General features: G+C 41.9%; 1 protein-coding gene across 4 annotated transcripts in view; it reads left to right on the forward strand.

Moving 5' to 3' along the window:
• CLCN5 (chloride voltage-gated channel 5) overlaps positions 1-8056 on the forward strand; it is a 168453-nt gene extending 160397 nt beyond the window's left edge. For all 4 annotated transcript variants that reach the window (XM_050776878.1, XM_050776877.1, XM_050776876.1 and 1 more), the window contains one exon: positions 967-8056. In XM_050776878.1, coding sequence (XP_050632835.1) covers positions 967-1057 — 91 coding nt within the window. In that variant the 3' untranslated portion in view covers positions 1058-8056. The remainder of the gene's footprint in view (positions 1-966) is intronic.
• Positions 8057-14802: the final 6746 nt, after the last annotated feature.

Below are 14802 nucleotides of genomic sequence, written 5' to 3' on the forward strand. Positions count from 1 at the left end.
TGTGCATAGGCAGCACTAAAATTACAATAGCATCAGGTAGTAGTATATTTGCTGGGTGTTTGTTCCCTGCAATCTCCTTGTTATTATTACGTGAGGATGAGAAAACCAAGTTTCAGTGAGGTGAGATTTATACAAGGTTCCCTAGCTAACAAATAGTAGAAAAAGGCTTTAAACACAAGTCTCTGACTGCCAAACCCAAGGCTCTTTCCTTCCTGGGATAGTTCTTATCCAGTAAAGGGAACCCTTCTATTTTTATTGGAAAAGAAGGGAGGTTGAGGAGAGGGGTGGATTTTTTTCCCAAACATGTTATGTTAATCCAGCAATTATATAAGAATTTCACCTCTGAAATTTCTAAATGATGTGACAGATGCCTTGCAGGATTTAAATCAATAAGGGGACTTCCCTAACTGGTTCATTTAACATCTACTGAATCCCTGCTCCATGTAAGAAGGTATTCCACTAGATTCCAGGGAGACACAAAAATGAATAAGACTCTTCTGTGCCCTCAAGGAGCATGCAGTGTTTTAGGGAAGGCAAGAACCTAGCAGTGGTTATAGTACAATAGCAAAGAAGACAAGTGCCACTGAGGAGGCCTGCAAAGAATGTGTATGCTGTTGCTGTGAGGAGGGCAGAGTTCCTGCTGGCTCATAGAATCAGGGAAGGTGCTCTGGAATAGGGGCGTTTGAATTGGGCTGCAGTAGATAAGATTCAGATATGTAGTGAAGAGTATTTAAACCAGAGGAAATCACAGGGTCTGAGACCTAGAGGTAGAAACACTTGCATACGTTGAGGAACCCACACATCATCCTATTTGCCTGGAGCACATGTCCTACTCCTGTGATCCCATACTGGAAGGGCAGCTAGTGATCAAAGACAAAGTTGAAAAGGAGGACAAGTATCATCTTTGGGAATGCTATTTTAAGTACAGATTTATTTTTGTTTTGTTGTGTTGTGTTTGTCTTTTAGGCGATTGCTTGGAATCATTACCAAAAAGGATGTGTTAAAGCATATAGCACAGATGGCGAACCAAGATCCTGATTCCATTCTCTTCAACTAGAATCATAGAGTTCTGGATATAAAGCAGGAAGGACATTACAGACCATGGATATGTTTTATTAACTGGGTACCCAAAACATATTTTCCATATTTGGATGGTGAAGTCACATTAGTGTCTTGTCTCTTTCCTACAAGTTAACCAGTTGCACTACATAATCTCTGGAAATTAATTTTCTCTTTAGGAGAAATTACAGTTAGGCTTCCGTGATGTTACATTAGGAAGATCTCATGAAAGAATAAATAAGATTGCTGTGGTTTAATTATATTTGGTTTTTTTAAAGAATTTTTTAACTTAAAAAGTAGTTAGCCAATATGCAATCACTGAAAACTATGCAAGAAAAATTCCAGCCGTCCTGACCTATAACCTGTAGGAAACCGATGAAAACGTCACTCTTTTGGGATCTAACTGTTGTTACTGGAAGACAAAGTGTAAACTAAGGGGCTTTGCTTTTTCAAACCAGAGAAAGGAAAGCCAGAAGGAAAAGAGTAATGGTATTTTCTAGACTGTGAAGATTCAGTTCAAATGTTATCCTTGTTCCTGTTACAATATTTAGCATTATTAGTTTGTTATGTATGTATGTTCATGTTAATTTTAATTTTGATTATAAGACAATGCTGCTTTGGTTAATCTCTTCTAAATGAATTTAGAGAGATTGACTTTTATAGCTTGCTTGTTCCTGGTACTCTTTTGAAGTGCACAAAGATAAGTTATAGAGCTTTCTCCTTGTCTGCAAAAAGGGTAATTTTCCAGGTGGCATTTGTTAGCTGGTACACAAGGACTTTGCCATGAATTTGTTAGTAGCAAGGAATTATTTCTTCTAGCTTCCTTGAAATGAATAATTAGTAAACTTCTAAGCAAAGTCAATGAGTAGGAGTTTCACATTTTTGTGAGGTCCTAACTAATTCTCTTACCCAGATGCCACCTCCATGAATGATGGTGCTTTAGGCTTCTGGAATATGTAAGAACACCAAAGGGAACCAAGTCTAGACTGCATACTGGTAAACCAGGGAAGATTCAGAACTGCATCTGCATCCTCATGCATTCCTTTGTAAAGACCATCAGTACTAAAATAACTGGACACCTCATTGCACCTCCCAGCGATAAGTACGTGTAGCAGGCCAGTGTATTGTCCCCATGAGCATGAATTAGGCTTGGGATACTTCCAAATATATTCAAGGTGTTGGAACAGGATAGGCAGCTGTGACTCCTTCAAGAGTCCTTAGAATTCTAAATAAAATGCAGAGCCATCCTAAGACCCAGGAGTATGGACAAGGCCTGGTGACACCAAAGGTGCTTGTATCCAATTGAAAAGGTGCCTGTCTCAATTTCATACCACCTTTATTGCAGTTAAAAAAAAAAAAAAATCACACTCTGGGGACACTTGGTGGAATTACAGAGCCACCATCATCATTCTAACCACTATTTCATTTTCTGTAATTTTACCTATGTGCAATTACTCCCCCTCCATTCTGTTCCACTTCTTATCCTAGTACCAAATCCTCTGTTTGGGGCTGAGCACTGCTCCTGGTTAATCATTCCTACTACAAAAAAATAACTCCCAGGCCTAGTTAAATTGTAAACCAAGGCTCAGCAGTCTCCCAACACGTGGACCAGAGGTGACACACAACCATTTTCTTTGCCATGTGGCCCCGTTGCTGCTGCCATGCCTCCATTTCCACACTGGATGCCTACGGCAGTGAGATTTCACTGCCGGGGTAAGAGTTCAGCCTGGATCATTTTATAGCTCTGTTCCGAGCACTTCCCACCATCCTTCCAGCCCAGAATCGGTGGTCATTCTGCATATTCCCACCAACCCTCTACCCCCAAACACTTCAGTGTACCTCATTTTAAGAGTTACTGATCCCTGATTCTAGGACATTTTTACCCCTAGTTCTTATCTTTCCAAAATCTGAAATTCCTTTTTTGGCTCAGAACTGGGTAGCCAAGGGTTATTTTATTTTTATCTTTAAAATAATCAAGGCGGTCGCTAGAGTTTCTCCTTGTGAATAGATCACTCTAGCACTTTAATGAAAAAGAAAAAATCTCTCTGGGATATGTTATATCATAGTCATGGCTCAGTAACTATGTATTTTGTCCTTTCCATGCCACTGATTCCTTCATATGAGACTATTTGACTGACTACCCTGTATATTGTGTAGAAATCAAAGTCCTTATCTGTACCTTTCTGGTCCAATACCTGTCTTATTAGTTGTCCTTCCCCACTAAAGTTTGCAAAACAGAAAATGTTACTATGTCTGGTATTTAATGACAATGAAAGGTTTGGTCATATTTCATAGTGCAGTAGCGATAAGGAGGGTGTCTTAAGTTTGCCTTTGTGTTTCTTCTGGGCTTTGTTCTTGATTTTAGACAGATGAGCCAGTGTTAAGGTGCTACTTCAGAAAATACATTTGAGAAATCAGATAACACTGTGCCAAGGTATACTTTGTGGATGCTAAGCACTGATTGGCCCTCCAGAGAATGACAATATCCCTTTGATACCTCACTCCTGATCAATCTCATTCATTAACTTCAGCTTCTCAGGAATCCTTGTAGCTTATATGCTAGAAGTAGCTATAGTATATGGTATCCACTATACATCCAATCCTATGGTTTGGCTCAAAGTTTGGCTAATTGCGGCTAGAGCTCTCAACTGCTAGCTCAGCACCTTGACACTCTGTTTCTTGTCTTGTGGAAAAGGAAAATGTTCTTTCTGCCATTGCCACTTTAACAGTTGGACATGCTTAAGCAACAAATACAGCCAGTACGGAGAGGACTGTCAGTAGCATCAAATGGCCACATACCTCAATGGCAGAAGACTAGATGGTTTGTGATTTAAAAATTAATGAGTCGAGATGAGACTATTTTGGTATTAAATGAGAAAATTGCCTGACACAAGGGAAGGGTTTACAAAAGAATGCCAATTAGTGTTTCAACGGAGTTAGGATTTTCCAAGGAAGAGTAGCTGGTAGCCATCCAGGGATAAAATGAATGAGAGTCTATAGATTTGTAAAAGTGAAACTACTATATTTTGTATCTTCAAATCTTCAATTTAAAGAATTTAAAGAACCTGAAACAGTTAATGCGTGATTCGTTATATTGAAGGGAAAAAACAGGGGACTGATAATACAAAATAATGGCAACTTTAAAGATCATTTCTACTTGGATGTTTGGTTAGAAACATATTCCAATGCTCTCCTCTTTCTCTGGCCACAGCATCCTGGCTCAGCCCAGCTGTGGAGTAGAGGTGGTAAGATCCACAGAACAGATATCCTCTGGTAGATAAGCTGACATTGATGATACTTTGAATTTGCCAGCTGGTGAAGCAAACGATTAATTTGTGATTGAACTGAAAAGCAGTTGAATTATTTTGGCACCAAAGGCTGAATCTAAACCCTTTACAGGAAGAGCAGAGCATAGTATACATTTCTTAGCAAATCTTCAATTCTGTTTGAACATGATGAAGTAACCAGGGCTTAGTGAGATCTAAGGCCATGAAGTAATTCACAACCAAGATCTTATGAATGCATTAAGGTGTGAGGGGGCAAATATGTTTTCAAAAACTTCGTGTGCAATAGAGTCCATTATAGAAATTAACCACTGCTGTATGTTTTAAGTAGTTCAATCACCTGTTGCGGTTTGGTCTTGATTTTCGTTTATTTTGCTAAGTGATGAGTAGGAAGATGTACTTGTTATCCCACACTATCTCTTGTTTTGTTTTGTTTTGTTTTTTTAAATAATGAACAGTGCAATCTTTGAAGTTGAGTTTTTAATAATGATAGCGAAGACAATGGTGAGAACTTGAAACAGCTAGCATATTTTATATTGCCAAAGTACTTACTGATGACTGACCACACTGTTTTGTGAGGAATTGGGTCCCCTACACTGGATCAGAGCCAAATGCAAGCCACCCATCAGTTCAGAGGAAGCAGGAGAACATCTTTTGGGTGGTTCATAGAACGTTGAGCTCTTAAAAACCCTGAGAAAAATTAGGAATTTAGAAAGTAAGTGGGAGGTAGAATATTGAGTCCTTTTAAAAAAAAAAAAAAATAGATGTCTAAATATGTGGTCTGAACTTAAGTGTCCTAAAACTTTGATTTTTTTTTTTTTTTTTTTTGAGAAGGAGTCTTGCTCTGTTGCCAGGCTAGAGTGCAGTGGTGCAATCTCAGCTCTCTGCAATCTCTGCCTCCCGGGTCCAAGCAATTCCCCTGCCTCAGCCTCCCAAGGAGGTGGGACTACAGGCGCATACCACCATGCCCGGCTAATTTTTGTATTTTTAGTAGAGACGGGGTTTCACCATGTTGGCCAGGATGGTCTCGATCTCTTGACCTCGTGATCTGCCCATCTTGGCCTTTCAAAGTGCTGAGATTACAGGCGTGAGCCGCTGCACCCAGCCAAACCTTGATTTTTTTAGCCACCTCTGGGATTACCTGGGTTCCCTTTGGAGAAGAAACTAAGAGTTATGGCCATGGAAAAAGCCCTGGTAAGAAAATGTTTGAAAGGTGTAAGATGGTGGAAGGAAAGCCATCCCACACCCCTATAACATGTTCTGGCATTTATAAACTGCTTGATTGTGTGCCCCAAGGGGAAAAAAAGTCAAGTAATCCTCCAAAGGCCAGGCTTTCTACGAAAATGAGTGGTTCAAAGCAGTGTTTGGCTCAAGGGCAGTCTAGTTTTATGGATAGGGCCGACCTAAGACATCTGCTCATGAAGAAATGTGGTATCTGTTGCCATTTCCTTAACTATAAGGTTTAGATAGACTGTCTTGAATTTTGATAGCAATTTTTTAAAAATATATATTTTTGCCTCCTCGTATGTCCTTATTATATATAGAAAAGAAAAGTGAGAGTTCCTCAGATCAGAGCTCAGGAGCTGTGTCAATTTGAAGTTCAATCGGTGTAGTTGTTCTGAGGTGATCGCTGACTCTGCTCTGTTTCATATTTCAGTTGCTTGCTCCAAGGAGAGAAGTTCTGAGAACAATGGCTGTTAGCAACTTTAAGTTACTCCCCAAACGTTTGCTGGCCATATTCTCATTTCTAAACATCTGGATCTGGGTAAAGGTTTGAATAGATGTAGGGAACAAAATTGGTTTTTCCATGGTGTAGTCTAATTTTGCCACATCACCCAAGAAAGAAAGTATATGACGTGTGGAGTTTGCATTTCTTGGATGGGACCTATCAGATCACCCAGCCCAGTCTTGCAGTCATAAATTCCTACCTCTTAGTTCCTGCCAAAGGGCCTTCAGCCTCTGTGTGCACACTCATTGAATGAATGCTTTGCCTAAAATTTGGCCTTTTGAAGAAAAACAGTATGTAATAATATAAAAATGAGAGTTAAAAAAGATCTCTGCCTCTCCTCTCTGCCTCATCCACCTTGCCATTTGTCTTGTTCTCTTTCTCTCCCCACACCATGCCCTGAATTCAAATTTCTCTTTGTTTTATTACAGGCATGTTGTTTTGAATGTGGACTTTGTGGGAGGGAGATGATTGTTCTGAGAACAGAAACTGGAAGATACTTCTGAGTTGATGGGACCAACAGGGCTTTGCTCCTCTGTGAGGGCCAAAGCCATTGATACTTGTCGGGGGTGATGAGGGCTTTAGCATCTCAAGGCAGACATATGAAGTATTTACTGCTAAATTGTATTACCTACTAGTTCAAATCTGTTGGAATTCAGGGGCAGTCTAAGATTTGGTGAGTGAAATGCCATCTGGCAAAATTGAGAAGAGGGTGTGGCCTGAGAGGGGAATGTTCAGCCTCAGTATCACATTAAGGGTACCTCAAAATACATGGTCCTTCCAGCTTGTTCCTTTTCCTCCCTCCATTTCACTTTGTCCCCTCTTCTTCCTTTCTCTCCCATTGTCCTGCCTTTTTAGCACTCAGCTTTTTATATAAGTATGTATTTACTTTTTATTATGTATTTGGTCCTTTAGGACTATGTGATGATTAAGAATTTATTCCATTCAAGATTTTAAAATGATGTGTTTAATATTTTGTTCTCTTAAACTGTCTTTTGAAGCTATGCTGCTAACCAGGTATAGGCCAGAAAGGAGGTGGCCCTGTCAGTACCTTGGTCACATCAGCTAAGGGGGACAGTGATGTCATGTGGGTGACTCTTCCTCATTTGACCAAGGCCAGCCTCCTGCTCTTACCTCTGCCCATTCATTTCTGGCTATGGGAAAACTACCACCTGTTGGGTGAGCCAATGAGGCCAGGAAGATCAGAGGGGCTGGGTTACAGCCCATGGGCCACTATTTGAATTTCTCTGTAGTAAGCGCTTTGTAGGGCTGGCTCCAACTGCAGTAGCCAAAGAAAACCTGTCTGACTCGACATTTTAATGCCTGAGAGTTGGTGAAAGTTCAGCTGAAGCTAATGTCTAGACATCAGCAGTAAGTAGGCATCCAGAAAGTAGCTTCAACCAAAGCTAATAGAGCCCAAGTTTCTGCAGGAGGTTTGGTGCTGAGCTGTCCTAGAGCAGTTGTTTATCTGAGTGTTGCTATCCCTTAGCCATGCTTTCTTGGCTTTGTTCTCGCCTGTTCTTAGGCATAGCCTGAACCAGAGCTATGGCTCACTGCTCGCTTTAGTCTACTCCCTAGTCATGTGGAACAACATAGTCTAAAAAGGAAGATGTGGACTGGGGAGTTAGGAGACCTGATTTCTATTCCCTATGCTTCTACTAACTAGCCTCGAGATCTTAACCGCTCTGTGCCTCAGTGTTCCCATCTGCAAAATGGGGATAGTGTTAATTGCCCTACCTACCTCACAGGGTTGTTGTGAGGATAAACTGAGACAATGAATTCAAAGTACGTTGACAAGTAAGTGCTATGCAAATTGTAAGAAATGGAAACAATCATGTTAAAGGCAATGGAATGGACATTGGCAGAAGGGTTAATGGATTGTCCAGCCCTTTCTCTGTGTGGCTTAAACCCAGGTCGCCATTGCTTTATACATTTCCACTTAGCACAGATTTGTAATTATGCATGTAATAAAGCACAGCCTTATCCACCCTGGTGTCTGGTGTGTTTTTAAAGACCCTAAACTTGGTAGCTATTGATTTCTGATCAGAAAACCACAGGGGCAGAGTAGAAGGCTCAGGGGAGGGTAGCATAAAACACAACTGCAAACCCCTACTGGCAGGCCCACTGCTTAAAAAGATTTATTAAATACTTATTTTCACATTTACAGACTCAGTAATACTCTTTACCGTAAGGAGGCAAATGAGAGGCAGCTTGCGTTTTTGGAGATGTTCCAGATACCCAGATACCTCATTCATTATGGCTACTTAAATGTTCCTGTCTCATACATTGGTGATACTTTCCTGATGATGTGAGAATTGACTGGGAGTTGTATTTTTCTCTCTCTTTGAGCTCTTAATGATGTAAGGTCGCGGGCTTTGACAGGCCTCTTGCCTACAGCTTCTTTGTACAAGGCAGAGGATGGGTGACCAAAACGGTCCTCCCATGAGTACTAGGATTCTTAGTACCCTCTTTATGGTATATTGGGATTAAAATGTCTTCTGTGTGAAATCCTCTGAAGTTACCCTGTAGATTAAAGTGGGGTGAGCTATGGGGAGGTTGTTGTATCTGCAGACATTTTCATGCCTTGCTGGAACACGGAAACCTACACTTTGAAGTACAGCTTTCCTACTTTCTCACTCTATTTTTCCTGTGTCTGACTCCCCCACTCCCTCCTGCTCTTTGTTAGCCAGACGGTACTAGGAAGACAGTGTACCATGTATCCAAGTTTTACTTTAAGAATTTCCCTAGTTGACATTTGATCACACTTGCACTGGTGTTGACTTGATTTCTTGTTGCTACTGAGAACTTTAATGACTTTGGCCTAGTTGGTATCATTTCAGGAAGGACACCTCTATGTGAAAATGACTCCCTCGTAGGGACATGGATGCAGTTGGAAACCATCATTCTCAGCAAACTATCACAAGAACAGAAAACCAAACACCGCATGTTCTCACTCATAGGTGGGAACTGAACAATGAGATCACTTGGACTCAGGAAGGGGAACATCACACACCGGGGCCTATCATGGGGAGGGGGGAGGGGGGAGGGATTGCATTGGGAGTTATACCTGATGTAAATGACGAGTTGATGGGTGCAGCACACCAACATGGCACAAGTATACATATGTAACAAACCTGCACGTTATGCACATGTACCCTACAACTTAAAGTATAATAATAATAAATAAATAAAAAAAAAGAAAATGACTCCCTCATAAGCCTAAAATCCCATGAAATTTCAGTTATTGATGTTATTTATCATTTTACTGTACCCCTTCCACACTACCGTCATTCCTGCCTCTAATCTCTATACCTTTTAAGAAATAGCAATACATCTGTTACCAGCTATCAACAACTTGCTATGAATCAGAGTGTCATGTCTAGTCACTATAGAGCTCAGATAAAAGTTGCTTTGATGAAATGTGAGGTACAGACCTATCCGTCATCTCTTACAGGTGCAGCCCAGAGAAAAAGCTGGAAATAGCCACCAGATGTCAGTGCAATCATTAAAATACTGATGTGGCTGAGGTCCGGCCGGAGGGGAACTGTGTCTGAGGGGTAGGCAGGGCAGAAAGCGTTAGTTCATACATGTAGCTAGGTGCTGGGAATGCAAAATTCAATCACATGAGTATTTCTTCCTTTATCAGATGTTCTCTTAATGTACATAATACACTTTATGCTTTTCTTATTGTTTTTAAAGAAATCAATCACAAGGCAGTCCCTGCCTGTGAGGAGCTTACTGTCCTGGTATCTGAAAGTTGTATTTTCTTTTTCAAAGCAATGTTCCAGGTGAAAACAATGAGGAAAGAAGGGCTCTAATTCCTCCCTCAGTAGGGGTGGCCATATAATTTGCTTTATGACTGGGGCACTTTTGATAGTGGGAGGGACCACAGGCATAAACTAGGACTCTCCCAGGGCAACCAAGAAGTACAGTGGTTCTGTTCCTCAGGGATCTTCAGCTCCTGTCCTTTGGAATCTAACTCCAGGCCTTCCAAGCTCCTTTCCTAGCATCTCAGACTCTGCCCTCCCCTTGAGCTCCCAAGGCCCCTCCCCTGGACTCTCTTTCCTCCCTCATAATAAGCACTCTCAACTGCTACTGGGATCTGGGATAAGAGAAATGCTCAAATAACCTCAAGTAAAAAATTCATATCTCAAAAACAAAAATAGAGCTCTGAGCAGAGAGCAGAGAGTAACATTCAGGTTCACTGGGGCCTCCTCAAGCTGCCAGGTTGAGGATTTTCCATACCTATATGTTGCCCACTGCTAGTGTCTCTAAATCGACCATTTGAGCATCTTCACCCCAGAGGTTGCAGGTGGAAGAGAAGGTAGAGAAGATGGAAAAAGCATAGGATTTGATACCAGAGGACCTGGACTCAAAGTTTACTACCTTGAGGAATTGGCTACCTTTCTTTCTTTTTTTTTTTTTTTTTTTTTTTATTATACTTAAGTTCTAGGGTACATGTATACAACGTGCAGGTTTGTTACATATGTATACATGTGCCATGTTGGTGTGCTGAGACAGAGTCTCACTATGTTGCCCAGGTTGGTCTACAAAGTCCTGGGCTCAAGCGATCCTCCCGCCTTAGCCTCCCAAAGTGCTGGGATTACAGGCATGAACCACTGACCAGCTACCCTCCTTGATGAAACAAAACTCAGGATCTCTACGTTTGGCCTTGGATAAGTAGTCTCCTCTTGAAAAGGGGCTTCTGCATCTCACAGTATGGCTTTGTGTTCCACAAGAATCTCCTTGCCTTGGAGGCAGTTTTCCTAGTTACCTCATTGGCCTAGGGGTGTGGTGGAGATCACCCCCTTTTTAATATTCTGGCTCAAGTGTGCTTCCAGAGCCCAGCTGAACTGAAAGTAGAACTTTTCATCTAAAAGTCTGGGAAAAATGAGACAGAGCCATCGTGATGTGCCGTGAAATCAGCCCAGCTCACCCATATTGGTGGCTCCCAAACCTAGCTGTGCATCAGAATCATCTGGGTATTAAAAACGAGATTCCTGGACAGTTTGGCTTCAGACCTTGACCTAGTATTTGGAAAACCCTGGAAGAGCATTCCAGGCTTCATCTCACCCTAAAGTCTTATCAGCCTCCTGTGTATGGGCACCATCTTAACACCTGCCACCACCTGAGAGAACTCATTGTCCTACTTGTTCACTATTGTATCCCAAGCATCAAGTGTAGTGCCTAGCACAGAGCAGGACCTCAGAGAATACGGTGCTTGCTGAACGCTGGCTGGCGGTGCAAAGCAGGACTGCTTAGTTCCTGTTTCCTGCCTGGAGATATGTCTCTTACCTGGTCATATACCACCTTCTGGGCACACCACAGTTACCCAGCCACAGGGGATTCTGATTCTTATATTACAAGTCACGACCTGATCATCACCACTGAAGTACAACCCTGTGTGGGTGTTGGAGGGCATCTCTCTCCCACCAAAACGTTTCCCGACTATTTTTCCCTCTGAGACTCTGAACATGTCTCTAAATCAGGGCATGCCAGGTACACTCGAACCAGTCTTGTCATTTATGGTTTTCAAGAGGGACACACTCACTTTATTCCCCCCTGCTCCAACTCCCATTTGGCCACATCTGAGCCTGCAAAGACAGAAAACCCTTGCCCCAGAGATCACCCAGCCTGACAAAGTCACTTGCACCCCATCTGCCCTCACCTTGTCCTCAAGCATGATGCCTCTTGCTAGTTCTAGTTACAAAATAAAAACTCCCTTGTCTATAAGTGGTAAACAAATATGGCTGTGTGTATGTAGAAATGAGGGTTGTCTTCATTAGCAATAATATACCGGAAGTGCTTTATTACACATCCTTGAACTTTACTACAATCCTGCAATATAGGCAAAATATGAAGAAACCAAGACTTGGTTGTGATTTGCTCAGTAACTCAGAGGCAGGAAGTGATGTAACAGAAACTGGAACTCGATGTCTTTGACCCCAAGCCCAATTATCTACTACTAATTTTGTGGCTCAGTGCTTCTGTTCATCCTGAACATTTTCAGGCCAATTTATGGGAAGAAGGTAACAGAAGCTTGCCTGGTGAAGTTGGGCAGTTGGCCTAGTGTTAGAAATTTGCTGTGGGTAAGAATCTGCATAGAGACATATAGATGATTAGAAACAATTCTAGGAAGGGGATCTCCAAAGAGATTTCTTTTAAAATGTGAATGTGAAGAAATTGAGAAGCAGGAATGGGTAGGGGATGAGGAGCAGTGTCTGGAGTCCTGTATTAATTTGTCTCCCTTAGTATTACTTGGAGTTTTACCAAGAGCTTGTATTACTTTTCTTATTTTTTAGAAGTAAAGATGCAGGAAAGAAAATAATATTTTTGTATGTGATTGTAAGGATGTGTTCATCTCATCAATTGGAAGCTAAATTTGTTTTTCCTATGAACTAATGATGAACAATGAAAACTAAAGCCTCAGGTCCAGTAAGTGGATGTTATGACGAGAATTTCCATCCCTAGCAGGGGGGCCATATGACTCATGCAGGCATCAGGGGCTGTTTTCTCTCATAATCTAACACAGCAGCCAGAATTATCCTTTTAAAACATTAATCAGATCATGTCACTTGCCGGATTTGAAACCTCTTGGTGACTTCCCATTATATCCAAGGCAAATCCAACCCCTTCCCCTGCTCTCTGAGGTTTTCCATGTCCTTCATGTGGTATGGCTTGCTAACCTGATGTGTTGAAGTGTGTCCTCCAAAAATTCATGTTGAAGTCCTCATTATCTCAAAATGTGACCTTATTTGGAAACAGTGTTGTTGCAGATGTAATTAAGTTAGAATGAGGTCATACTGACGTAGGGTGGGCCCCTAATTCAATATGACTGTTGTCCTGATAAGAAGGGGAAATTTGGATGCATGGAGAACGTCATGTGAAGATGAAGGCACAGATGGGGTGATGCTTCTACAAGCCAAAGAACTGCAGAGATCACCAAAAATCCACCAGATGCTGGGGGAGAGGCGTGAGACAGATTCTCCCTCCTAGCCCCCAGAAGGAACCGACTCTGCTGACACCTTGATCTTGGACTCGTAGCCTCCAGAACTGTGAGACAGTACATTTCTCTTGTTGAAGCCCCCAGTTTATGGTACTTTGTTATAGCAGCCCCAGCAAACTAACGTGCCTCCTCTTACCACTTACCCTCTTCTCTCACTTGCCCTCAGCACAGTATCTTTTTTTTTTTTTCCAGTTACACACACACACCAAGTTTATTCCACCCCAGGATCTTTGCACTGTATGTTTTAGTTTTCTTAAATGTACTTCCCCCAGACCTTCACATGACTGGCTCCTTCTTGTCAATCAATTTAAATGTCTTTTCTTACAGAGGGCTTCCCCGACCGCCCCCCCCACCCCCAGCCATTTTTAATTGCATCATGCTCATGTTTTTCTTTGGAGAAGTCATCATTATCTGGTATTTTCTTGTTTGTTTATAGTATATCTTCCCCAATTACCATGTAAGTTCCATAGGCTTTTTGTTTGTTTGTTTCAGAAATGGGGTCTTACTCTGTCACCAAGCTGGAGTGCAGTGGAGTCATAGCTCACTGCAGCCTCCAACTCCTGGGCTCAAGCAATCCTCCCACCTCAACTTCCAAGTAGCTGGGACTGGACTGTGGGAGTGAGCCACCACACCCTGCTAGTTCCATAGGTTTTTTTTCACCCTTGTATCCCCAGATTCTACTTAGACTTACCAGACACACTATAAACATTATAAATATGTATTGAGTGAATGGGAAGAATTCTTCACTGACAGGCTCATTCATTAAACATTTATTGAGTCTCTGCTATTTGACAGCTACTATGATAGAAATTGACATACAAAGTCTAATAAGATAGGGCTCCTGCCCTTTGACTTCCTAAAAGGCTGTGGCTCCTGCCAGGTTCCAATACTGGTGTAGTAGAAAGAGCATGGGCTTCGGAGTCTGACAGGCCTAAGTTCATATCCTAGCTCTGCCACTTACTAGCTGTGTGGTCTGGGCAAGGCACCTAACCTCTCTGTCTCTCAATTATCTCTTCTGCCAAATGGAGATACTAATACTTAACCCAGAGAACTGTGGTAAGAAATAACTGAGATATGTAATGTGTGTGAAAAGCTTAGCAGTGCCTGGTTGATACCCAGTAGGTTCTCAAAAAAGGGAATTTCCCTTTCTACTTCCCTCTAGTGAGATAACCAAAGCTCCTCTTCTCACAGCTGTCTGCCTCTGTGGAGGAAATTAGCAGTTCTCCAGGACAGCAGTAGAAATAATTTGGCCTGAGGGGAGCCCCCGGCTTACTCCAGTGCTCTTATCAGGGATCCCTGAGGAGCCATTCAGGTGGAGGTGCCCCATGTTGGAAATAAACACCCAGCGTATTTCTCTTCATGCTCCATATATGAGGTAGCCATTCATTCATTCATTTGTTCATTCATTTATTCAGCAGCTATTTATTGAATGTATATTCTGTTCTAGGCACGGTGCTGAGTGCTAGGAATATAGCAGCAAATAACAACACAGACACGGGCCTCGTCTTCACAGTACTTGCAGTCTAGTGAAGTTTTTGTTGATTTGTTTTCCCTGTATGCCTCCAGTAAATATTTATTGCGCCTGGCAGTTCTAGGCTTTCTCTGGCTTGAGAAAATGGTGACTATGGCAACAAGACTTTTATCATACCACTACCAGCCATTGCCCCAGATGACCAAGTGGCCCTGGATCTGGCGCAGGCGGAGAGAAAATGTTTGTCCTTGGAGTT

This window comes from Macaca thibetana, chromosome X (genome assembly GCF_024542745.1).
Source record: "Macaca thibetana thibetana isolate TM-01 chromosome X, ASM2454274v1, whole genome shotgun sequence".
Lineage (NCBI taxonomy): Eukaryota > Metazoa > Chordata > Mammalia > Primates > Cercopithecidae > Macaca > Macaca thibetana.